Source organism: Elaeis guineensis, chromosome 1 (genome assembly GCF_000442705.2).
Source record: "Elaeis guineensis isolate ETL-2024a chromosome 1, EG11, whole genome shotgun sequence".
Lineage (NCBI taxonomy): Eukaryota > Viridiplantae > Streptophyta > Magnoliopsida > Arecales > Arecaceae > Elaeis > Elaeis guineensis.
Window position 1 is genome coordinate 5,424,762 of NC_025993.2, and position 27,483 is coordinate 5,452,244.

At 35.3% G+C, this 27,483-nt stretch overlaps 1 protein-coding gene across 2 annotated transcripts; it reads right to left on the reverse strand.

Annotated features, from left to right (window-relative positions):
• Nucleotides 1–1,472: 1,472 nt before the first annotated feature.
• LOC105037923 (TOM1-like protein 5) lies at nucleotides 1,473–25,774 on the reverse strand. Of its 2 annotated transcripts, XM_073262213.1 has the most exons (10): nucleotides 25,440–25,774; nucleotides 24,539–24,714; nucleotides 24,158–24,236; nucleotides 15,832–15,930; nucleotides 15,604–15,717; nucleotides 13,553–13,710; nucleotides 9,205–9,280; nucleotides 8,809–8,894; nucleotides 6,233–6,394; nucleotides 1,473–2,198 (listed from the first exon to the last, which is right to left on the reverse strand). In XM_073262213.1, exons 2-10 carry the CDS (start codon nucleotides 24,649–24,651, stop codon nucleotides 1,847–1,849), a joined length of 1,239 nt encoding a protein of 412 aa, XP_073118314.1. In that variant the 5' UTR covers nucleotides 24,652–24,714; nucleotides 25,440–25,774; the 3' UTR covers nucleotides 1,473–1,846. The 2 variants fall into 2 exon arrangements, with proteins under 2 accessions (XP_073118314.1, XP_073118357.1); XM_073262256.1 differs by lacking the exon at nucleotides 24,539–24,714 and having other exon boundaries at nucleotides 25,440–25,773.
• Between the last annotated feature and the right edge of the window lie 1,709 nt (nucleotides 25,775–27,483).

Below are 27,483 nucleotides of genomic sequence, written 5' to 3' on the forward strand. Positions count from 1 at the left end.
TCGAGGATATTATTGTAAAAGACAAGAAGGCTACGTTGTACTTAGAAATTATTTATTAGTACATCGGATAAAAATATTTTGTTCAAATACAGGATATATTAAGGATATATATAGGAATAGTAATTTTTGAGAATAAATATATAAATTAATTTTGTATGTATATGTATATATATTCCGTTCCGAATCTCGAAGCTTTCAAACACGGACACCACCACACCCCTGGTCGAACCTTGAAGCCCCGGAGACTCCTCAAGGTCTCCACCAAAAACCAGACTTTGATCCTTAAGAAGTTAGTTCACTCTCGCATGATAAGCACTTCTTGCAGGCCCCGCCAGTTCTTCTTGATAATATTCTTAGCGTGTGCTGAAAGTGTGTGGCGATATGGCCAGCGATCACCAACTGTTCGATAAAATGCCCTGTAGAAACGTCGTTACAGGGAATTCGCTCGTGGCAAGATATTCTCAATTCCGTTACGCTGATAAAGCCAGTGATGTGTTTGCTGAAGGGTGAAAGGTGAGTATCAAGCTTGACCGATTCAGTTATGCTGGCGCCCACAGTGCTTGTGGTGATCGTGGGGACGTGATGAAGGATAGTTCATGGGTTGGTAGAGGTGAGCGGGTTGGCTCGTCAGGGCGTTCTTGACCAATTTGCTCATTGACATGTACTCAAAGTGTGATAGATTGATGATGTGAGGTTGGTGTTTGATCATGCAGATGAATTAGATGGCCTCTGGTGGCTACAAATATTCTTGTTGCAAGCATCGGTCAGGAGCGAGGCTGGAAAGCTCTGCTCTTGGAAGTGTCCTCAAGGCTTGCTCTGAAGAAGTTTGAAAGGTGTTACATGGGAGGGTGGTTGAAGTTGGCTTAGAAATTGATATTTTTGGAGGAAGTACGCTTGACATGCATGCAAAGAATGGTGGATTGGAAGAAGCAATTAAGGCCTTTTCATGCATATCAAAGCCACCTGTACATGCCTTGATTGCTCGATACGCTTGATCGGGCACTCGGGTTGTCTTGTTTGCCAGTTTCTCTTCCAGTATGAGTAATGAAGAACCAAAGAGCATGTGAGGATTGCCACACTACAGCCACAGTTATCTTCTGAGAGTGAAGGGTGGGAGATTGTCCTCAGAGATGCACTCCAGTTTCATAATTTTAGTGGGGTTCATGTTCTTGTGGGAACTGCAGGTATGCAAGTCACCATTCAACTCACACTGGCAATTTGAGGACCCATGATTTATGCATTTGGTAAGATTAAGTGCATACTTGGTGATGGTGACGCTGCAAAAAAATGGATTGCATCCAACACCACATTAACAGCTTGCAGTAAACTAGTGTATCTCAGGATTTCATATGACCATGTTTCATTTTGTCACAACCACAATCATATCACTTGAACCAAGCAAAAGGTATCCATTGGATCCCTTGACCCCTCCATTGTCTCTCTTGAGTACCAACTTAAGACTCAAATCCAGATTCACCTACAAATCAACGTGCCATCTATTATTCTATTGAGTATCATGAAGCTTTGGAGTCCATTTTACACCATGAAACCAGTCCTGCAGCAAGCCTCAAAAAGAGGTCAAGTATTGACAGATACGAGTAATGAGATTTTTTCCCACTTATCTATAAACACCACTCCAATCCCACTAGCTCAAACCAGTGAAAACTGAGCAAGACTGCAAACAAAAAGCATCAGCCTGAACAACAATAAACAGGTCAAACCTCAAGAGTGAAACAAATTTAGAGAAGAAAAGAAAAGAGTTAGACACCAAATATATGGAAGACGATAATGTCTTCACATGACCCTGCAGCTGCTGTTAATATCAATCATGGAAACCGAAAATATCTCATTCACTAAAATCAGTGCTGCCACTGCGAGAGCTACTGCCGTTACAGCTGTTCAGCGATAACCCTCTCATGTGACCTGTTAAAACTGAACCATCCATCTTTTTCTCCTTGAAGAATCTCTCCCTCTCCAAGTGCTTGGCTGGTGGAGGTGGTATGGTGACCGCTGGAGGTGGTCTGGTCTCTGGATCTGATGATTGTATGCATAGAGGTCTTGGCTTATTGTCAGGATCAGATGGCTGTATGCAGAGTGGCCGTATAAGTGGTCTCTGCAACTTTTCCTTAGGAATAGATCTGAAAGAGCCAATGGAGTCATCTGATTGGTCCTCAGCGCATGCTTTTCCTTTCCGTATTCTGTGCATTTAGTGGACAAACAGTACATTAGATGGAAAAATCAGCATAAACCTAAAGCATATCAATACTTATTGAATCCATTAATCCAAATGGACCAGCCATATCTATATTCTCTATGCACAATAACTTTTTCAGCTAGCACTATAAAGCCTTCTTGCATTGCTCAGAGCATGTGCATCCAGCTGTGAGAAGTAAATGTCCAAACATCTAAATAGAATTAATTAAGTAATTGCAGCAAACCACTTCATTTTATATCAGCATAAATGCATCATTCCATTCACACGTATACATGTCTTGATGCACATCCCCATGTGTACCCATGCCAGCACCACACATGCAGGAAAGCATTATTCATTCCTAGATGTTGCATTGCCTTTTTTATTTTTTGGCTTATAAATTGTGCCTGGAATAGGATTGCAGCTCCTCTTATCATAATTGGCCCAACCAGAGAACTTGTTTCAAGTGTTTTCTAATTTAAAGCTATGAATATTGCTAGAATATTGCACACATGCATGATTGACCCAAGGGGTGCTTGGGGGGTGGGGGCTAGTGTTGTTTAGAACTAGGATGTCTCTGAAAGGATTTGACCTCATATTGTGTAAACTGCCAAATGCTCTGCGACATGCACTGAAGTCTAAATGCTGGCAGAAAGTTACTGCTATTCTGCTATCTCATTAAAATAAATACAATACATCAATTCCTTTCTTGAGATGCTGACTTGTGCCCCACCTCGAAAAGAATGTTGATCAATGGAGCAAATAAATTCGATCAACACTACAGTACCCCGCTTCTCTATTCATTCCCCACTTAGTTTTCTACTTCTTCAACCAGTAGAATCTCCAAGTTTGAGATGGTAGGGGCATGGTTCACTCCTACATTGTAACAGGAGGATCCAAATGGTGAAGCACCATAAGAATAGGTTAGCAGTGGTAAATGGGTTGACAATGGACTGTGTTACATGGGCTCGGGTACAGTTGTTGGGTGTGCCCAGGAGTGGGATTCATCTTCTCCCCAAATCTGTATATGTAGACTTATGGGTATGGATACATGAACACACCGTACATCACCTGATCTTGTAGGGACCTATCATTTTTCATTTTAGTCCTCTATACACACTAGTGCCTTTCTTACATACATTTTTATGTGTTATATATGCACCTATGCTTGTTTTATGCACACCTATTCTTTGTCTTTCTACATAGGGGGAGGACTAAAAATTAAATGGTCATCATCAATATATGGTTTCAATGAAAAAAATTTTGATTAATAGGCCCTTATGATGGGGATCATAGCCATCCATCAAACAGTCTCAAATAAACATCTGCATGCCTGAAGTATTTGAATGGTCATCTTCTGTCTACCACCAACATCCCCTACCCAACATAAAGGTGCAGGTGCTATCCACCCAACCCAGTCCACTATGACAACCCATTCTTGCACCTCTCTCTCTCTCTCTCTCTCTCTCTCTCTCATATTTCTTTCACTCTTCTCTATCCTTTCCCCCACCAGTTTCTCAGATTCTACAAGTGCCTTGTCCAAAAGCTCAGCAACGTGACTTAGATCCACACCCATATACATGTGTTGACATTGGTACAATGGAGTAAACCAATAAGTTAGATCATAGACCATGCGCACCACTTAGCTGTGCATGGTGTAAGGGAACATTATCAGCTTCATTAATTATTGTTGTCGAATAGTTTAGTCAAGCAAGTTGCCAGAATTGGAATTGAGAGAGAGGTGGCAGGAGATGATGCAGCAAGAAGAGGGTTGTTGATGTAGGATTAGTGAGACAGGAGTTGGTTGGGCAAACCATGGAGACATTGAATACAAGGGTGGGAGAGAGCTGAAAGTGGGCAGGATGCTTTTAAGTGCATCTCTAGGTCATATCATCCTACATCTGATCTCCAAATTCTCTTAAAAGAAGTCTTATCCAACTTTACATTTATATATACTGAACAGACACATGCCCCAATTTACTGCAGGTCCACATTTTGCAAGGAGCAAGTCATACAACATCTTCAGAATTTGGTGTACTAAACAAGAATTATTAATCTAACCCCAATAGGTGAGACAAGGCTTACTGATTGAAGTATTAAATATTCATCCTATCTGCAATATAAACAACTGCAGCACTATGCACTTGCAGTCTTGCATGAGAAATAGATGCAAAACTTTGGTTCTCCAATGAACTACTATGAACCTAAAGGTGCTATCCATGCTTGCAATAATTTAATCCAAAATGTGCAAATCATTTGCTCTACTAAACAGGTTTTTTCTTAAAGCAATAATGTGCTGACTCCAGAGCACTTGAAACACACATAATTCAGCTCATGACTCAAAATTTTGGCCAAAATATGAGGACTTTTAATGAGACATTATTGACCACCTATCTACCAAGTAATTTAGGTCGTTTAACAATGTTTTGATTGTGTTAAAGGTTCATAAACTCCATTTTGGTTTCAGCTTTTCAACTGAACCAAATGAGACTTGGTTAGGTAGTGTGACAGCTTCCGCAGTTTCAATACTACTTTCAACATTTTTCATTATTGAGAACTACGAGTAGTTTGTCAGCTTCGGTAACATTTTTCATTATTTGAGAACTACAAGTAGTTTGTCAACTTTGGTAGTTTCAATACTACTTTCAACATTTTTCATTATTTGAGAACTACGAAGGGTCTAAAGAGGTAATTAATATAAAAACTATCCAAAAAAAATGTGAAAATTTGTTTTTAGATGACATTTAAGATAATTATATTATTTCAGGCCTTAACGTATGATTTAGTCTTTTCACTGAAACATTAAGAACATAACTGGAGTGCAATATATTATTTTACTATTTGATGGCAATCAGTCACACATGTCCACAGAAACAAGTACAACATTCCAGCTCTATGATAACCAAATTCACATAAATGAATTTGGTTTTCCTATACTTGCTTTATAGCTAGAAATTAGAATGCTTCCAATTTTCTTAAAAATTGCAAAATTCAAGTTTTTAGAGGAAATGTTTCCTGAAACTCAGAAACGAATTGGTCTGTGTGCCCAAATTAGAAATGTATTGGTCTCAATTTGAAGGCCCAGACAAACCTTCAAACAATGATTATAGAGTTGAAATTTCTTTTCACTGAATATAATTATCATATTACATTACAAGCTCTTTTTCTCACAGATTTCTTGTTTCAATCATTTTGATAGACTGTTTAAGTTGCCCCTATAAAAACTTTTCAATGATATTACCGATATATTTTCTCTGCCTATGTCTAATTTGGCAGCAGATCTTATAAACTTCAAGGCTTGCAAGGACATGTTAAAAAGTTGATGATGTTATCTTAAAAGTTGATGATGTTTAACAAGATTTATTACTGCCTCCAGCTGATTAGCCTGTTGGTTAAGGAACTAACACCCCACTCCCCTTGGGAGAGTGAAGATGGTTAGATTCTCTGTACAGGCAGTACAGTGATGGCTATGTCAGCAGAACTCAAGCAATTGTACTATCTACTCAATCCATGAGGCACTTCTTAATCATAATATGAAAGAGATAATCATAACCTTAATGGATGGGTTTACACATTGTGAAATTGCTTATCACAGGGTAAAAATCAACCAAGAGATATGAGAGGTCTAGCTTGAAGTGCCATATATGCTAGATTTTCATATATTACATAATTTGAATTTGTGTCTTAAATCTTAGGTTGGAATGCTATCATCATAAGAGAAAACCAAGATACCGCTTTCAGATATATGGATCAAGTTATCGTCATAAAGATTGTATTTGTGTGCACAGTATAAGCTCAGGTGACTGTAATTTATGATTCATGAGCAGTTTCTAACAAGTCATTCTTGATCTAGTTACAGAACTCAGAAAAATATTCAGGTGGTAAAGATTGTGTCTGAAATCGTCATATCTGTCCTGAAAAAAAAAAACATAATAAATGACCTCTATTGTTTCATAAATATATAAAAAAAATTATAATTAATGAGCTCTATTGTTTCATTTGGAGGTCAATATTTATGAAATAAAAACATGACCATACCTCCGATAAAGACGTTCCACATCCTCTTCCTCTTCGGCTTCTTCATTGACACAGGGAGCTGCAGTAGAAGTAGCACGAACTGAAAGGAGTGCATCGTGCTGAGTAAGCACCTTATGAATCTGCTCATTCAGTTCGATGGCTTGAGGGACCACTTTCTCATCCCTGAGGAAAATAAAACAGATTTTTTAATAGAGGCGGCAACTTCTTTTCCAATGATAATCGGCAAAGCTCTATTTAAATGATAAGAGATAACAGATTTGGGGATCATAAGGGTCAAAGAGAACAGCATAAGGAAATTAAGTAGAAAGGTAATCTGCTAACTCATATGTTAAGGACATATGAGAAGATTTGTGGCAGCAGGTGCCTATCTATATGAAGAAGAAACAAGCTCATCTCCTTTAATTTTCAGTGATTGCAGTTATGAGTCTATTCAATATAAAATTCCCGAATGACGGGCAGCATGCTGCAAAGAATCAAAAGCATAAGTTCCATAAATTTTTTTTTTTGAAAGAAACTGCCATTTTCTGCATTATTCTTTTTTTAATAAATTGGGGAAAAGGAAGATAAAAAAAGGATGCCTCCCTATCATTTTACCAACGTTGGGCAAGTTAATCAGTATATAATGTAATTGATTCATCAGCGAAGAAAAGCCCAGCTCCTCGATCAAAGCTATCCCATGCAGATCCCATTCCAATGGGAGCTAATCAGCTAACAGAAACTCATGTCTATCACTCTCGCCTGATCCCGGGACCTCGATTTTTGAAAGTTCACATATGCCTTCCTCCGTTGTTCCCATCAATGGGCCAATCCCATGCCCCCAACTGCAACCAATGTGATCATCAAACTAAAGAAACTGAGTCAAGAACGATCTCATCCCTTGCTCAGTCAATAGCCGGTCCAAGCGAATCAAGTAGATCAATTGATGCAGCTGGTTATAGACATGGAAGGAAAATAGGAACTTCCTCACCTTCCTCAACTGCATGTGCTTGGATCATCGCATCTCTCAACCAGGTGGAAAGCCTAGGAGCCAGGAATCAGATTGAATCTGACACAAGAGATACATTGATGGCGTCGGATAGATTAGTTCAGATTGAGCTGTCCTTATCCCTATCAGTTGAGTGCTAATGCCCTCAGCCAGTATGGAGCCAACCTAGCTCCCATCCCCTTGAGTGAATCTTGCTGGTCATAAAAAGAGGGAAAAAAGGGAATAAATTGACATTTCATGAATTTATGATTGTTTGAGGAAAGAAAGGGAACGGATAAATGAACTGAAAGGGATTGGCATAGATAGGTAGCATCGGCCTATCCAACTACTTCTCGACCAGCCCAACCACTAGTCACGTGGTGAGGCTCGGCCAGTTGCTTCAATGATTTTTTACAACCTGATTCCTTCGATTCCAATATGACAAAAGAAACTATTAAAGAAAAAGATACTATCAAAGAAAAAGATAAAAAAAATAACTTGGTTATCTAAAGCTTAAAAAGTGGACAGCTTAGACCTTCCAAACCGCAAACCATACAAAAATCCCCTGCAAGTCATATGGCTTCCATATATATATATATACTTTTTGAGTGAGTATGCTACCCTTGGTTTCTATGATAGTAGTCATCAAGGTCAAAATCACCACTCAAAAAAATATTGGTCAAAGCAAATTTTCCTATTTTTAAGAGAATAACTGGTTAACAAAGATTTGCAAACATCCAATCTATGATAAATGCCATAACGGATGCAATCCCAATCAGCATTCCCTGACTCATAAAATATGTAAGTTACAGCCCCCAAAGGTCAATAGATATTGGGGTCAATCTCTTATCACTTCTAAAAGTACCTGAGAGCAAAAGATTCTTTTTTGTACGTGTGAATGAGTTCCACAGAATCCTTCCTATGCTTACAAAGATTATCTGATTTTAACAAGAAGCAATTTACAAGATTATTCACTACCCAAGGACCAAATGCACATCATAAATTAGCAGATTAAGTAGAAGAATCCACAAGCAACATTGTGCGGCCAAAAAAAGAGATCAAAGTGAATCTCTATCATTTCCATGTTTCAAGTTTTCAAGCTGTTCAGCTAAAAAAATTTGCCCAGGACAACAGGTATTTACTGAGAGGTTAATAATAAATAACATTACAAAATGATAGTATAGTTCGCAGGATACCAATTAAATGACATATTTTCAAATATAAATAATAATATAGTACTTGTATAATTTCTTAACAATGTTCTCAGAGGATCATGACAACAGACAACATAATTAACAAATCCATAATTTTTTATTTTAAAGAGAGAGAGAGAGAGAGAGAGAGAGAGAGAGAGAGGGGATCAACATATTTGACCATTAAGCTATCTCAAAAGTGATCCATCTGTTGAGCCATCAAGTAAAAACGCACAAAAGGTATTGAATTGTATGCAACAGATCCAGAGTAATAAGATCAAAATAGTAAAAGAAATACAAAATGTTTTCAATATCTGAATAGGAAAAAGTATAGCATAAGCCATAGCAGCAAAATGAAACTGAAAGAATGCCCTCTAAAAGAAGGAACAAGGGAGATAGGAGAAAAAAGAATATCTTACCGGGAGGTCATTACCAGGTGCATGACTCGCTGCTTTTGAAATGAACATTGTTCTACGAGATCCAACACAAACTCATCAGCTGCTCCCTGCAATAGTAAAACTAATGCTTGTAAAAATGAGTTCGTATACTGTATAAGCTCACCCTTTATAAGTTTTAAGCTTTCTGACCAGTTAAGCAGAAAGCATATCATGGAAACATATTCTATCTTTGCTTGCTAACACTTGACTATACATTTAAAAGTTATAATTTTCCAACACCAACTGTTTCATAAAAGAAATATTGCTAATATCAACAAAAATGACCAGAGAACCTTGTAGCCAACATCCTGAGGAAGTTCATTATCGTTGTTCATTTGAGAACATAAAACAAAGAAAGCAATTTCATTTGAACCATACCTCTGGATGTTTAGGATCCAAAGCACTTAACACATCCCTCAGAACCTCCAAGACGCTAGTTGCTTTATGAATTACACTGAAATAATACAAATATATTAAATACAAAATTTACCATAAGATAATGATGATGATCTAAATTTGTCAGCATTCAGAACAAATAATAATATCCTTTTGGCTATATTTAGCAACACCTTCTAAAGACTAAACACAAGTGCCAAGTTTCTCCAAGTTTGTGGGGCTGCCACCTCAATTACCAAAAATAGAGGAAACTTCTTAACAGAATTTATTATAAATTAATTATCAAAACAAGTGCTGACACCACAACTGAACTACATGGATGACAGTACAGCCTTAAATAAGAATATATTTTAGAAAAGATCTAACCAACAAATGCGCTGTATCAGTCATGTACATTTTCATAGATTTTATGAATATTCATATCTCTTTTATATCCATGCTTACAAGTATGTCATGTATTAGATTTGGGAGCAGATACCAATGCTTGAAGCCTTGAACAACAGAAGAAGACTCGGTATGGAGACACACAAAAAGTATAATTTTAACTATAATGAGCAGATAACGGACACTGAAGTTGTCCATCATCAATATAAATTTGATGAAGCGTTGAGTCCTAACCTATTAGTTATTTTGATCAAAAAACCTATTAGTCATTTATTAATACCGGTTATCAGTATTAATTCAATTGTCATTTATTAATACCAACTGTCACTATTAGTTCAAACATTCAATGATTCTGACTCATTCGACATGCACTTTGAAAGCTGTAATACCAATAGTAAATTGTTATAGGTCCTACATGTGGTAACAAATATAAACCACAATATTTAAGATTGTCTGTTTCCTATATTTCATACAGTGAGAGATTGGTGGTGTCGAAAATGATGGAATATATATGTATATGCGTGGATACATGCACATATACATATACATACACATAGAAAGGTACTCAGATTATTATCTATAAGCACTTCAAAAAATCGACCAGATTAATAATATATATATATATATATAGAGAGAGAGAGAGAGAGAGAAAGAGAGAGAGAGAGAGATTAGGCTCAGATCGATCAGATTTGGAGCCAGATCTAGTCAAGTTCCCCACTGTCTGATCCGCACGGATCTCCATTAGCAAAACAAAAAATTAACAGCTACCTTTCCATTCGTTTGGGTTTGAAAAAAGAAGAAGAAGAAGAAGAAGAAGAACGAAACAGACCATCAATGCAGATGGATGGAAGCCCATGCACCATTAATGCAAATGGGATGGAAGCCCACGTCCGCCAAGGGTTGGGGGCTGAGTTTGTATTTATTCTGGAGCATTTATATTTATTCGTGAGTTGTTTATGTTTATTCTAGAAAGGTTTGTGTTTATTTGAAGGGGTTTGTGTTCATTCCATCCAAAGTTTGTGTTTATCATTTATTCTTGTTGTTTATTGCGCAGGAGACCTGAAGTAACATATCCCAGCTGCATTAATGGTGGCTGGGCACACATAGGATTCCATCCCATCCGCATTAATGCGATGGGACATGCCCACTTTAGGTCCTCCCCATAATAAACAACAAGAATGGCAGATAATTACAAACTTCGGATAAAACAAACACAAATCCCTTCAAAATAAACACAAATATTTCTAGAATAAACAAAAATGAGTTACGAATAAACAAAAACAAAATAAATAGAAATGCTCCAAAATAAATACAAACTTTGTGGCGACAAACAGAAATGCTCCAAAATAAACACAAATTTGACCCCCAACCTTTGGCACATGTGGCTTCCATCCCATCCGTATTAATGGCCTATTTACTTTTTCACTATATTTTTCAAATCTAAACGGAAGGAAAAGTAGCCATTAACTTTTGTTCTACTATGCGGAGATCCGTGCTGATCAAATGGTGGGGAACCTGATCGGATTTAGCTCCAAATCTGGTCGACCTAAGCCCAGTCCATCTTTTATGTGCGTGTGTGTGTGTATCTTACCAATCATACAGTTAACGAAATACTTGTTCGCTAATAGTGCAGTTATCGAAAAAACTTATGCCTTGTCAAAACTTCAAAATTATCCCAATGACATTCGCAGAAGTCTTTGACAATATCATCCTCGACTAGGCTCCAAAAAGGCAAACACAATTAAACTCGTTTTCTAAGTTCCAACAACACAGTGGTATCAAGATGGTATATATAGTGCATATAATGCATATATTAGGAGACCATTACCAGATACATCTACTATGTCCTAGCTTTGATGTTGCTTCCCCCTTACATTATCCATCAAGAATCCTCTGAAAACTACCACAAATATTTTGAAAAACCAAATTTAACTCAAGTTTCTTAACATCATTTTCTTTTTAATTTCTTGATAATTGAATCTATGCTTCCTACTTATCTAATAATAAATAATGGGAAGGCCCAATGCCTTCTTTATGTCTCCGGTCTTAGAACCTGTAGCTCCGCAACTCCCAATACATGCACCCCCCCCCTGCGGGGAACACACACAATCCACATGCTCCCCCCATGGCTCCAATCAAAAACCAAAAAGAAATAAGAATATGGTGCTCCCTTTTCTCTTACCAAAGATATGCAACCTGGCCCCATCAATCACAAGAAAAAAAATATTTATTTCCTTGTTTGCGTAGAATTCTTGTCAATTAGAAACTCTTCAACTAAAATGAATCCTATGTAACTCGAGAGGTCTTTAAATAAAAATAGCATCATAGTTAAAAAGTATTCTCCTTTGTATTTAAAAAAAAAAAATGCAGCCACCACATGCAAATTGGATGAGCAAGACTCTAGTCTCATATAAATTGAAGTATGTCATTTTCTTGTTATAAAGTTTACTTATGTTTTAGTGGATACCAGCTCTTTGTCATCACATATGGCATGTGCACTTTAAACCGAAATCCATGTTACATCGATGTGGATAGATGTCAACCTAGAGGCTTGTTTTTGGAAATTTCATTATCTTTGTATCATTCAAGTGTTGAGACAACCCAAAATTAAAAACTTCTCGGTGTTGTCTGGTGATCGAGCTAACTAAATACCGGTCCTAGTACCTGTATCAATGCCCGTTCAGTACAGGCATACCAATTGTCACTACCATACGCTGGTTCAGTACCTGGTGTTGTCAGGGGGGCATACTGAGTATCAGTCCCCTGCCAATCAGATTTGGTAAACCTGATACAACATGGACTAGTACAGTATAGTACTCAGAACCATGGGTTGAGCTAAGGATGGTGGTAATCAATGATGATGATGCTGATGATAATCTGTTTGTTCTTGCACAAGAACAATTTGAACTTTTTGGTTAACTAGTCTAAATACTGTGGCCATATAATAGCAACAATGACCTTTTTCTTTATTACTTGATATGATGGATTAAATTGATTGCACAAAATTCATTTGTTTGGTTACTCTATTCACCAGTCATGCATGCTACCTCAGCATATTGAAATGTCAAGATTTTAGTTAATTTATGAGGCATAAGAACTATCTGGCAAGCAACAATAGCATGCTTGTTAACCACATTCATGGCAATTACTAACATCTAAAGACAATTCAGAGACTTGTCCTGTGACTATGATTCAATACTACACTCATTCTGATCCACCTCAGTTTGCTCACATGCAACTGAATATACAGCACAATAAACAAATGCTGCTTAAGGGGTAGGTTATTATGACTTGTGTCTCTTAATATTCCAAGCTAGTATATTTTGTTTTATTAGTACAAAACCCTTCAGGCAGAGTGAAAACCTAGTCCATAAAGGAAAATGAAAAAGGATTATGGAATCTGCTTTGAGTCCTAGCAAATAAATAAAATCGACTCCTGCTATGTTTGCACTTTATCATTGATATGCAAGCACAGCCAAAACTGTCTCATGTACAAAAGTTAGGCACGAGCTGGCCCTCTGCAACTAGCATCTAAAATCTTTCACTAAGGCTCACCAAGTGTAATTGTGCAAAATCTAGCTTCCCGCCCTCAGACCTAATAGTGATACTTCCACCACAGCTTCAAGCATCCTTATTGTTTAAAAAATAAGCTTGCTTTGTGAAACCTATATTGTACCATCTTGGTATGCAATAACCAACCGATCAGGTCTTGTAAGCTAGATATTTTCAAAAATAACTGTTTCCCCACTTTAACATCTGACAGAGGTGAGTGGCATGAGAGTATTGATAAGCCAAATTAAGAACCACTTACAAAATTGTTTAGATCATACATCATAAACACATCAATCATGCCAATAAAGAATGACTTTTTCCCATCTCATTCTTATCAAAGTCAACCTTGAACCATAACTTTCTTGATGAATAAAAAATGACCAGTTTAAAGTACCTGGAGTCAGGCATTATCTGGCTATTTGTTTGTTTTTCCCCATTTTCATATTTTTGCGGTAGAGATTCTTGAGCAGGCAAATTTTTCACTTGGACCTTTGAAGCAGGTTGTTCAGCTGGTCTAACACGAGGGCGTTGTGGAAACTGTACCCCAGCAGACTGGCATAAATAATATATTTCAGTATAATTCAGTTTTGACTAATGAAATATACCTTTAAATAATGACTGCTTAAAATTAAACATGTAGCAAATGTGGCATGGTATACACTAACTCAAAGATAGTAGCTTTTGGAAGTGTGTGGCTCAGATGCCTCATGTTAGGCAACATAAAATATTTGGGCTAATTTTTCTACCTACTCATGGTCTACTGGTGGGGTCTACAGGCCATGTCAACACATGAAAAAGAGCACATGGCAAGACTACGCATGGCTTCTATGTCTCTTTTCTCTGGCAGCAAGGGCTGACAGATTGGCTCAGAATGTTGCATACTCATATTCGACCTCACAAGATATGTGAACTGTGTCCTTTATAATAAGCATGAAAATCCGCATCAGCATGTCTCATGAAAACTTGAAAGATCTCACCCCAGTTAAATCTTCTATTATAAGTATAATATGTTGATCTATATCTAGACAACATAAAGCATGCAAATAAGTGTAGATGTATGCGTGCATACATATATATACATGTGTGTATAGAGTTTTTGTGAGTTTTTGTGTGTGTTTACATGTGTGTGTGTGTATGTATAGAGAGAGAGAGAGAGAGATTGCATGTCATAAATAGTTATTTTGGTAAATTATTCCATGGATAACTTTAATCAAACCTGTTCATCCTTGCACCCTCTAATAAGAGTTATAAATCTTAATTAATAAAGGATTTAAAGAAAAGAAAAAGGACCAGAACCACTCAATATAGACTGCAGAGTTCACTTCCTGTCAGCAGGAAATCTCTAATAGGGTAAGGCTCAGGATTTAGAATTTTCATCTGCAGCAAACTGAAATATGTGGCCCAAAACATACTTTTTCTTCTTGGAGACCCACTTAACAACTGCTTCAGAGAAAAAGATGAGCAAAGTCCAAAGCAGCTTGGATTTAGATAGATCCAGGTCGAAGCAAGAAGAACTAGTAAAGGATAGGTGTTTCAATAACCAATTTTGGTACAAAGGTTTGGAATCCCAAGCCTTGAACACTATAAAATGGAAGCTCAACATTTGCTAGTAGTCCTAGGTTTAGGGTAACTACAAAATAAAATTGGGGGAAAATTTCGCACACACTTCACCATAGGAACTCCTATTACAGTTGTTTCCAATATTCCATTCCCAACAAACTCTGCAAATGGTACAGAAACAGCAACAGCCACCCAATTAATTTGCCATGTTTTCGGTGTGATTCACGTAAAAAAAATCTAACTCATTGACTTGCACAGAAACAAAAGAGATCCCAGAAACCACACAATGTTTCCTTCAAATTATTCCGAAAAGGCCAAACTAATTTTTAACTGATATGATAGCTACTGTAAATAGTTAAAGGGGTCCTCAATATAATGAGGCCCCTCTTCTGCCTCACTTACCAGGTGAGGGTAGGGGTGGCAGGTATTGGTTCCATATGAGTTTGATTAAATCGAGAGATGAGATAAAGCAAATGGGCAAAGAAGACTAAGAAGAAATAGATGGAAAAACACAGGTCCTTCCATGTTACTAGACCTCTTTTGAAGAGATTAGACACCCAGCATAAAATCCAATTTATACATCAGGGGGCTTCATCTGTCACAGAACTCTCCAATGGATCCCAAAGTCACAGAAGCAGAGGAATACCCCAAGCCTCCATCAAACTGTAAATCACAGGAGGAGATGAACAAGAACATCACAATATTTATCCTAAAACATCTCAAGTGTACAATTAAGTTTTCATAAAAGATCTTCATTGGACAGTACAACTCAACAGATAATAGTCATAATAGAAATGGAGGTCAAGGATGAACCATCTTAGCAAGCACAGATCACATGGGATAAAAGGTACTCCTAAGTCTATGTAGTGTTATATCAGAACTTACCACCAGGTCATAGTATGCAGCATAATACTGAGGGTACTTTCCAGAAGCTCCACCAAGGGCTGTCTGCATAGCATCCAGAAGAAGGAATATTCTTTCTCGGACTGGCAAATCCGTCTGTAACAGAGTAGAGCATGCTTTTAAAAAATTCCAAGCATGTCTAAAATGGAACTAAATATGGAAGAGTTTCCAGTTAAATAGATGGTGATTCACTATCAAATGGGGGCTAACCTTTTTCTTCACTATCTTCACTAGTATTGGAAGAAGTCCATTATCTATCACATGTCTGTGAATATGCTCTCCACAGTTATTCAAAAGCATTTCTAGCAACTGCAACATAAATAGAACAACTTATTTGGGAAACTGCAGATGTGCATTAACCTCAAAAGAACCATGGCAAAAAAGTATTGTTCTTTGTTAACAAAAGAATTGTTTTTGATCCAAATGGTCGACATGTTAAAATGGGGAAGCAAAAGGCTAAAATAGATATTAATCAAGTCAAAAATATATTATTCAAAACTGTAAGTATTTCTCGATATTATAAAATTAAATGACAAACTTCACAGATGACCTTACTGATAATAATTCAAAAGGCGTTATGTTGCATATGTTGTTTCCATATTAAATCATTAACTCAAAAAAGACTAAGAGCGAAACATTAAGTGCTCACATGGAATTGGATTTATGAAAAGGAAGCATACAAAATGCTATTTTGGGCCTCATTTGGGATTGCTCTTGGAGGGGCCATTTATACTAATATTATGAACACTACATTACAATCATTATTATATCACAAGGTTTTAAGCCCAAGAAGGATAGGGGGCGTCCTGGCCATCCCATCCCATTTTTATGAGAAAACGGGATCAGAATGAGTTCAGGACTCTGAAACCCATCTATGTAGAGAGAGAAAAAAAAGAGGAAGCAACAAAAGGAAGGAAAGATGAAGAAAAGGAAAAAATGAAAGAAATATAAAGAAAAATGAAAAAAAGAAAAGAAGGAGAAGAAAAGGAAAGAACAAAAAAGGAAAGAAGAAGAAAAGAAGGAAAGCAAGAAAAAAAGAGAAAAAGAAAAAAAGAAAAAAGAAAAAAAAAGTAAGAAAGGAAGGAAGAAGGAAAGAGAGATGGAGGGTATCTATTGCAATGCACGATTAGAATTGCTGCTGGGATAGGATAGGATAAGAGGACATTCCGTTCCATGAAGAAACCAAGACACCACCATCCCACAGAATTTTAAACCTTATTATATCATACTAATCATATTTTAATAGTATAACATTACTATTCCTATATATCACTATAATATTACAATATTATACTATTCTAATATTATATTATTCAAAATAAATAATTTGTAAATTAAGAATACTTTATAAAAACTGCTCTTGATAGTATAAACTACAAAGAATTAAAAAGTTTAAAGTATTGTGCAATATCTTTTATTGTCATTTTCTCATACTAAAAGTACACTCCCAATTTGGTTACTGAATAGATGCTAAAGTTCTCAAGCACTTTAGAAATATAATTATCAAACAACAGACAACTTTTTGTTAAAAGCTCTACTATCGATACCAATCACAAAAAGGGCCTTAATCAAATTGAAATAAAACAAGGCCCCAAATGTAGCTGATGGCCAAGATACATCAAAATGGGCTTGGCTTCATTGTCTTGGATCCACTAAATAATCTATAGTTCCATACCATATCAACAAGAGCATTGGGGTCTTTAAGTCTGCCAAATTTGCCCATAGATGGAATATTGATAAATTAGAATCAAAAACATTAATATGGGCAATTTTAGAAAAAATTGTATCCAATGTAATCTATGTGATCCCAAACCCATCTTCATTATTCTATTTCTTTCTTCCACATTCCTCAAATGCACATCCTAATATGGATTCCATCACATCCCTCTCCTCATTATGGATTGGCAAGGAAGAAAAAGAAACTACCATAGAACTCTCTTCGCTCCTCATCCCCTCATTCAGATATTTTGTTTGGTTTTCAACCTAACCACATCCTAATCCCAACACCTCACCCATTTCTCTAATTTGCCAATATTAAGATGATTATTGATCCTAATAAATTCCCATTTTGTTGAAATACATGAATTTTGTTTGTCATGAATGTAATTAATATCAATATTACTGCTTCAATTGGAGTTTAAGATCTCTGTTTCAGAAGAAGAAAACTTCATTTTTGTCTCAAAAAAAAAAATGAAAAGCATTTGCATGAAGGTATAAGCCCCTCCTCTCTAACCTGCCACTCCAATTATTTTGCCTCCACCAACACCAACCCTCCCCCCTCTCAATCCCCACAACTCCCTCCATATTTTTGGCATCCCACCCTCACTGTCCCCACAATTCTTTTATCAATGATCTCTCCTAATATTTCCTAATAGCATACCCTAATCTTTCCTAAATAGCATCCCCTAATCTATATAATAATAGTAAAACAATACACGGGTATTAGAGGTGACATTCTATATTGACACAAAAGATTATAAGATAATCTCCCGCAACACGACATGTCAATTTTATTTTTTTATAATAATAATAAAGCAATACATGGGTATTAAGGGTGGCATTCCGTGTTAACACGAAAGATTATAAGATAATCTCCCACAACGCCACATGTCAAGTTTTATTTTATTTATTTTTTATATTTTTTAAATAAAAAATAAAAGCACAAATAGTATGATAAAAAAATATATCTATATAATCTATATAATAATATTAAAACAATACATGGGTATTAGGAATGACATTCCGTGTTGACACGTAAGATTATAGGATAATTTTCCGCAATGCCACATGTCAATTTTTATTTTTTTTATTTTTTTTATTTTTTAAATCTATATAATAATAGTAAAGCGATATATGGATATTAAGGTGGTATTCCGTGTTAACATGTAAGATTATAGGATAATCTCCCATAATGTCACATGTCAAATTTTATTTTTTTATATTTTTTTAAATAAAAAATAAAAGCACAAATAGTATGATAAAAAATAAAGAATAAAGAATATTTTAAATTATCTATCTATCTATCAATATAATAATAGTAAAACAATACACAGATATTAGGAGTGGCATTCTATGCTGACACGTAAGATTATAGGATAATCTCCCGTAATGCCACATATCAAGTTTTATTTTTTTATTTTTAAATAACAAATAAAAATATAAATAGTATGATTAAAAAAAATCTATCTATATAATCCATATAATAATAGTATGGCGATACACAAGCATTAGGGATATGTTTCGTATTGATACGTAAGATTATAGAATAATCTCCCGTAATGCCACATGTCAAATTTTATTTTTTTTATTTTTATATTTTTTAAATAAAAAATAAAAGAATATTTTCAATCTATCCATCTACATAATAATAGTAAAACAATACACGGATATTAGGGATGGCATTCTATATTGACATATAAGATTATAAGATAATCTCCAGCAATGCCACGTATCAAATTTTATTTTTTAATTTTTTTATATTTTTAAATAAAAAATAAAAGCATAATTAGTATATTAAAAAAATAAAAAAATATTTTAAGTCTATATAATAATAATAAAAAAGCGATATATGAATATTAGAGGTGGCATTCCATGTTAACATATAAGATTATAGGATAATCTCCCGCAACGCTACAAATTTTTTTTATTTTTTAAATAAGAAATAACAGCACAAATAATATGATAAAAAATAAAAAAAAAATTTAAATTAATATCTATCTATCTATATAATAATAGTAAAGCGATACACGAATATTTATCAAATGCAGCAATCTTTACTGATTTGGAAGATCATCTTTGGAAAGAAGAACTCTCAGAGACCCTTTTGATCTCATCATAGGATTAATTGATAAGAGCAATCTTTAATGTAAAATGTTATCATTATTATCAATTAAATCATCACAACGCGGGAGTTGAGTATTAGTTATTGTTTAATAATAATGCATTAGTTAGAGTATTCGCACAAGTGGTCAGAAAGAGCAACGAGTATCACTAATAAAAAAATGTTACACTTTTTTCTTAATTAGACTAAGTTTTCCTAATTCCTTCAGTTTTCTTAAATTTATATTTTATTTGTGTTACTTATTTTTGTATTTAAAATATTATATTTTATGATTATATGTGTAAATTTTTTACTTGCATTTTCAGGTGATTAGTAGTAAACCTGATTAACTTTTTGTTATTTATTATGTCTTTTCTTTCCTTGGTATTGTTTTTTTATGTACATTCTATTTTATAGTTTTGTGTTGGTCATCTTTTATTTTCTATCATATTGCTTTGTGTGCAACTTCATACATTGATTTAATATTTTTTTTTTGATCAATCTGAATATATTATCATTCACATTATTTAGAAATTATAGTTTTGCATTTTTTTTTATTTTTTCCAACTTTAATCCTTGCATGATCTATCATGTTGCGATCTATCATTCAACTACTAGCTTAAATATGTCAAAATATTGTTCATTACTCTTTCTTCTCAATGCGCATTGCACATTTGCATGTGCATTTTTGATATCTTACATGCTCCCTTATAACTAATTTATTTCTATTATTGGTATATGTTTCTTTTCTAATTATAATTTAATTTTTAAATATTTATATCCTCTGATACTAAGTGTCCATCATGCATGCCTGTACTATATTGAGAAATATGTAAACATTTTTAATAGAAATAGAATAGAAGAAATAAAGTGGAGACGTACTTCTAAGGTTTCATGGACTGACGATGAATACCATGGCCGCTTAAGACAAATTTTAGAAAATGGTAGTAATGCTTGAATAAGTAGTCTAAGAAAACAAGAAAAGTTTGGTGTAATAGGAATGTTAAAATGGATGTCATAGACTAGGAAGAAAAACATGAAAAACAAGTAAATGATATTGAAATTTTAGTCAGTTCAAAAATGGTCTAGGCCCATACTTAGAACCTTGGATCAAATGCATGTCAAAGAATGTAATTAAGGAAGGAGGAGACCTAGGATAACTTAGAAAGATGTTGTGAGAAAGCATCGACAAAAGCATTCAGTATCTTGCAGATAGAATGATAAAAGAAATAGAACACCCAGAGCTAAACCAAAAGGTTGGACTTATGACTAAAGCAATTTTCATAGCCTTAATTACAGAACAAATTTTAGAAGAATAAATAGAAATGAAATTTAATTCATTTTTTTAATCAAACAAGAGCTACATATATAAAAAGCAATTCATTAGCCTTGAATTACAGAAGTAGTATAAGAAGAAGAAGAAATCAGAGGTAAAAGTTTATTTTTTTTAATCAGATAACAGCTACATACATAAGTTGCTGCCCTTGCATACATTGAAACAAATCATAAATTAACTCCACAAGTTGTTAATCAATAAAGCAATCCACCTAGGACTATTATCCTATAGCTAAAAATACATATTAGTATATTACTATATAAAATTATTTAACCTACTGTCGAAATCCTGTGACCAAATTGTGGTCCATGCTAGGAAATTGCGGCAAATTTAGATAATATGTACTAACTTAGTAATGTGAAATGTGAGGCAAGAAATAAGCTTAAAAAAAGAGCAGTTACAACTTACAATCCAAAAATGCAGCTAACACATTTGAGTCTTTGACCCTTCAATGAATTCTAAACCCATTATAACTAAGGTATGCAGCTACAACCCCAAGGGGGCATTTGGTATGGGTTAATCCACCCAAGGTCCTGGATGATGTGGGTGGGGTTGATAAGATCACCGTGTTTGGTTACATCATAGTGATCCTACGTGGCAGTAATTTCAAATCACCCCCACTCCTCAAATCACCCCTCAATCTAGTGATGGGATATCCATCCTTGAGGTCAGGAATCCAAAATCACCCATAGATAGTGATCTGGGTTAAAATATAAGGAATCTAGCAAAAAAAAAAGATACGTCAATATACTGTTAATATAGTATATCAATATTGTATATATGATATTTGATATTTGATATTATATTTATCATATGTATTACATGATAATATATTATTAATCATATTATTATCATATTATGATTCAATGATAATTTTAAATTAGAGTAAAAATATCTTATTATACTTTATATTTATATAAAAAATATTTAATATATTACTTCTATTTGCCTTATTTTTCTAATCAAAATAAATATTCATATTATTAAATAATATCTTATAAATATTAATATTAATATTAATTTTATAATAACAATTAATATATTTTTATAAAATTAATAATTTATAGGACTAATAAATATATTTTTATAAAATCTATTAATTATTAATATATTAATAAATACAATAATATTTTATTTATGATATATTATATATGATTAATAAATATATTTTTAGAAAATATATTATGAATAGTTTTGATATTATATAATCGGTGATCTTGAATTCCCTTAGAATGCAAATAAGTTACTTATGGATACCCGAAGATCTTTAATCACTTGACCATGGCCTATCAAGCACAGTGATCTTCGATCATTGGTGATCATATCACCACGGATTCGGATCACCGATTATCTTAGATCACCATAGTGATTCCATTTGGGTCACCAAACGCTACTAAATTAATGCTGCCATGAATGATAACATCAGTGCTTGGTGGTCTACCAGGCACTATTATACTAAAAGATACACACAGAGGAACGCACATGCTCCTTTATTTGGTCTTTGCTTTCTTGCTTTACTTTATTTACGATACTATGACTGAAATAAACTTATTTTACATAGATTAGAAGTACAAAATAACATAACTATTTCCACTCCATCCCCCCATCTTTCCTGACCCAACACCTCTCTCATCTCTCACTGAAACTAGTATGTTGCAGACAATTGTTTAACCGTCCAAAGGCCCCGAAATGTTTTTTTTTCTATGTTTCAGTAATTACAATTTTCCTTTTTCTTCCTCTTCTCTTCTCATGCTGTTCCTCTTCTTCTAACCCTTTTCATTTGAAAAGTCATTTCTTCTTCTCTTCTTCCCCTTTTGTTCTTCTTTTCATCTGTTTTTTCTATTTGTTCTCTATTTTCCACCTCCGTGCAATCTATTATTTTCTTTTTATATGCAAATATGAGAATACAATTATAGCTTCTGTGCTTTAGATTTTTTTCTTTTTTTGTTCCAGGCTAGTCAAATACGTACTTTTCATATTTAACTTCACTATCACTCTTATATTTGACTTGGTCAACCAATAATGCAATAAAATCATGGATGATTTTTAATAATATTAACTCCTATAGTGATATAATGGTGTATTTAGTTATCTATACATATGGCTTCAAATGAGGTTACCTATGTCATGTTTAGACTTTTTGTATTATTTTGCCCTAAAGATGGACTGCCCAAGTCACTAGGCAGTCCACCTAGGCACCTCGGCAGTGCCTAGACAGTTAGGATCCCTACCAACTTGGGGCCACCTGGCTGCCTTGACAACTCTAAAGCATCTTTCTGAGATGTTAGTTAGTTTGCATTTCATTTTAATCATAGTTTTACGAATACAGTGAGTAGGCAACATGAGACCTGCATAACATGAAAGATTAAAGGTGTTATGGCTTCAAATGAGGTTACCTATGTCATGTTTCGACTTTTTGTATTATTTTGCCCTAAAGATGGACTACCCAAGTCACTAGGCAGTCCACCTAGGCACCTCCGCAGTGCCTAGACAGTTAGGATCCCTACCAACTTGGGGCCACCTGGCTGCCTTGACAACTCTAAAGCATCTTTCTGAGATGTTAGTTAGTTTGCATTTCATTTTAATCATAGTTTTACGAATACAGTGAGTAGGCAACATGAGACCTGCATAACATGAAAGATTAAAGGTGTTTCATTTGTGAACAAATATGGTGAATGTTATGCAAGTTGCCAATATACCAAAATAGTTTGGTTCTCTAACAAAAATCAATGGCAATAATCTAACTACAGTCGCTAAAACAATTAAGCAGCCACTTATTTGGTTATCCAAATCTTTAATGTATAAACCATACCTCCTTATATTTAGGTTCCTATTACTTCGCTTAAAAGTCTAAATGCTTGCTAACAATCGAATGACCATTTAAAGTATAATAGTTAATGTATAACATCCATTATACTATCAGACATGATCATATAATTATAATTTGTTATATTTTCTTACATATAGGGCAAAAGGCATGTGTAGCAAAATAGAAGGATGGATATCCATCACTGAGTAAATTTTGATTCACAACATAAAGAGAGAGAATAGAAGTTCCGTGTTTATTAGCAAACATTAAATAAAATCTTACTGGATTTTGTGGGTGGCAAAAAGAGGATTCCTTGCTCAGTTTTAAGGATTCAAAGACATACCATATTCATAATAGCACTGCTATCATGAATCGCAAAGCCAGTTGATCATCTTAATTTTGCTGCTAGAGCTATATCCACAAAGGTAATGAACTACCACACACGTAGAAGATCTTGTACACAAGATAAAAAAAAAAAAAAAAGTTTGCATCCAACTTCTAGTTCATTAAAAATGTATGGACAACCATGATATTCTGAGTAAGATGAAAACTCCAAAGACTTGGCACTCACCATGGCAGCAAAAAGTTGGGTATTGGCATTTTTGTTCCCCAGTCTTTTTTTGATAGATTTGATGACGTATTTGGCTTGCCTATAATCCAAAAGAAATAAAAATATGTCATAAAATGGGATGTAAAAAGGTTCTATGCATGACAATTGATGATTTTTTCCCCTGTGACTGGCCATTCTTGGCTAGCAGCTGACACTATGCCAATGCGTCATGCCAGTAAGGCACTAGCATGGTACTTTTTGAACCTTGTGTGCCATCCGACTGTGTAGAGTAGCACCTCACTCTATGGATCTATGGATAAAACAGAGGGCAGAGAGACAGCTCTTTGCATGATTTAACATGTTCTTTGGAACATTGGAGTACAATGAGCACCGGTAACATACCCTGGATCACGTGCAACAAGTTCACAAATTTCAATGTTTTTCATCCAGTCCATATCTTTCAGTTTATCACTTGTTGCCACTTTGACCATCTCAGAAGCCATTGGCCCTCCCATGAACACTCAAACAACACCCAACCTATGACGACAAATTAGTTTCAAGCCAAGATGCACTATTTCCTGCATTAGTCACAAACATAGAAAAGCCTGTAATATCAAAAAGCATACAGGATCACGTACTATTACAATGATCAAGACATTCAAAGACCTCAGAGCAGTATAATTCCAAAAGTCCATCAAGAATGAAGATGAAAACGCAACAAATTCATCTTCAAAACTTAAATAATTTGAAAATGTACGACAAATTCGCTTCTTGATAGCACACAAAACAGCCATGAAGAAACTCAACCAGGAAAAAGAGCATTTTTCACCACAAGCTGAGCGACTCGAAGAAACTCAATTCAAAATGAGGGATAGATTTTAAGACTGCCTCAGGTCGAAAACCAGAATTCAAACGGAACGGAACAAATCGGATGAGATAAACTTTTAGCAAGCATCACCAACGAATACAGCCTGATATACCTCAATTAGCCACTCCAAAGTACAATTCCCAGAAATAGAAAATTTAAGCATCCAGAAGAGATCTAAGCTCCAGTAAACCCCAAAACCAACAAGGAACAAAAGAAAAGACTAATTTACCGAAATCTAGCAAAAAATACACAACCCATGGCCCTCCAAGATCCCACCTTTCTCCCAACAACAACCTCAAGATTCTCCAAAGACAACGAAAAAAGAGAAAAATGAAGGAGATCGCGATCTCCAACGGCAAAAGAGCCCATAGAATTGCGATCCCCCGGATCAATGACCAAAAGAATCAAGAGATTAGTCAAGGGACCCGAACTAACCCGAAAAGCTTTCGCATTCCCTCCGCTAGGGTTCCGGACGCTCGATCGATCCTCGCTCCCTTCCTCCCTCGGCCAGAGATCGAGGGGTTTCGAACAACTAGGGTTTTAATTCGAACCTCGATCTTTTTTAGAGAAGCATCGAAGAGGGGACGCAACGCGGCCACGGCCCCGCAAAGAAAAGAGAGAACAGCAGTAAGAGTTGAGAAGGGAGAAAAAGGAAAGACGGCGACAGCTACTGGACAGGGTGTTCCCGGATGTTCCGCGTCCCCCCCGGGAGATGCTGCCGCCGCGGTCCACCGGAGTCACCCGCAGTCTCGCGCAATCCTGGCCGTCTGATCCGTGTTTCCCTCGGGAATACGCCGATGACTTTATGACGGACTGGATCCGAGCCGTTGGATTGGTGGACCTTACGGTGGGACCTGACATGGAGGAGGGGGAGCGGCACATGGGTCGGCTACGTGGTGGGCCCACGTGCCTCGTCTAGCTAGTCTGGATAAGCCAGGATTGATATGGGGAAGTTCCCAGAGGGTGCTTCGTCCTTCGTGCTGGGTGGCGAAATGATATAATTCAAGAAAAAAAAAAAAAAAGAAAAGAAAACGGCTTGGGTGCAGCGTTTTTCTGGCGCGTCACCAGCCCTGGCTGCGTGGATGATAGCAGGGCTCCAAGCAGAGACGTGAGTGTTTCTTTCTGTCATTTTGCTAATTAGTTTATTGAGACATATCTTATGTTCCTTAGATTTGCTTGGTTGGATACGAGTGGATCGAAAACATGGAATAATATAGGTTAGTGTGTGAGCGGGATTTGTTTTGGTGAAGTGTCCCTATGACCTGTGGGCTTGGCTTGAATTAGTTTATAGGTGTTGCCAAAAAAAAAATTAATTTATCGGGACCACAGTCAAGTTTATTCACGTACTTTCACCCACCATGTCTGGTCTTGATGATGGTTGATAGAATAGACGGCTGGGAGTGGTATTGGGTTGAGTTCAGTCAAGTTTAAATGCAGAAATTAAATCCAAGCCCATCAGGTGGTCGGATTTAAATTTTAATCCAAATATTATCAATCAAGAATCAAGTTCATATAATTAAAAAAAATTATAATTATATTTATTATAATATAAAAAAAATATTATTAATTTTATATTAATTTAAATTAAAAATTTTGATTTATATAAAAAAAACTATCTTCTCGCAGAAGATATTTTTTAAAAATAAAATACGAGATTCATGATCAAAAGAATAATATCTCACACGTTGAGTCATTATTTTTTTCACAATAATATTGATCCATCTTACGTATCAAAACTATTGATCTGAAAATGTACCAAACCCAATATTTTTTATCAAATTTGTATATAGAGCCTGGAACCAAGCAGATGTCAAACTTTCGTGAGCTCAATTGCTACGTACCCTCAAAACAATTCATTAATGATATAGCCTGAGAGTATAATTCAGCTTTTAAAACAACATGGAAGGGATTTAAGATAAATATATGTTATTCGTGGGGTAGATTATGAGTCTCGAGTGGATCTTAGTTCGAGTTGGGCCAGTCAAAGTAAGCCATTTAGTCCCGATGTATCATGTTGCTGGGATTAGATGGGACCCACAATTCGACCCAAAATCTTTGACCCATGCAAACCGATTGGTCCACTGTTCCCACCAAGCCGGTTTACAGGAATCCTATTTAACCATTTATACTTCTTTTTCTTTTTATTTTGGCTATATATTTAACCACTCACCTTCGACTAAAGGCAAACACAAGAATGAATGGTGGTGGGTAGGAAAACTAAATAAGATATTCTAAGCTCGCGGCCTTGTATGCATATATACACGAATGATCCAAGAGGACCACCAAATTTGGCATAGATCATTATAACCATTAAAATAGATAGAATTTAGAAGCAAGATTTATTTTATTAAAAAATTAAATTATATATTAAATTTTTAAAAATTATAATTTAGTAATATAAGTCCAATTAATATAATTTTTTTTTAAAAGAAAACCATGTAACTTTTCACTTTTAACATCATGCCATCCGACAAAAGGT

Coding starts and splice junctions, on each gene's coding strand:
- LOC105037923 (XM_073262213.1), bottom strand. CDS start 24,651: ATGGGAGGGCCAATGGCTTCTGAGATGGTCAAAGTGGCAACAAGTGAT. Junction 8,895..9,204: donor TGGATCCTAAACATCCAGAG/GTATGGTTCAAA, acceptor TTACTATTGCAG/GGAGCAGCTGATGAGTTTGT. Junction 6,395..8,808: donor CACCTGGTAATGACCTCCCG/GTAAGATATTCT, acceptor TATTTTCCTCAG/GGATGAGAAAGTGGTCCCTC.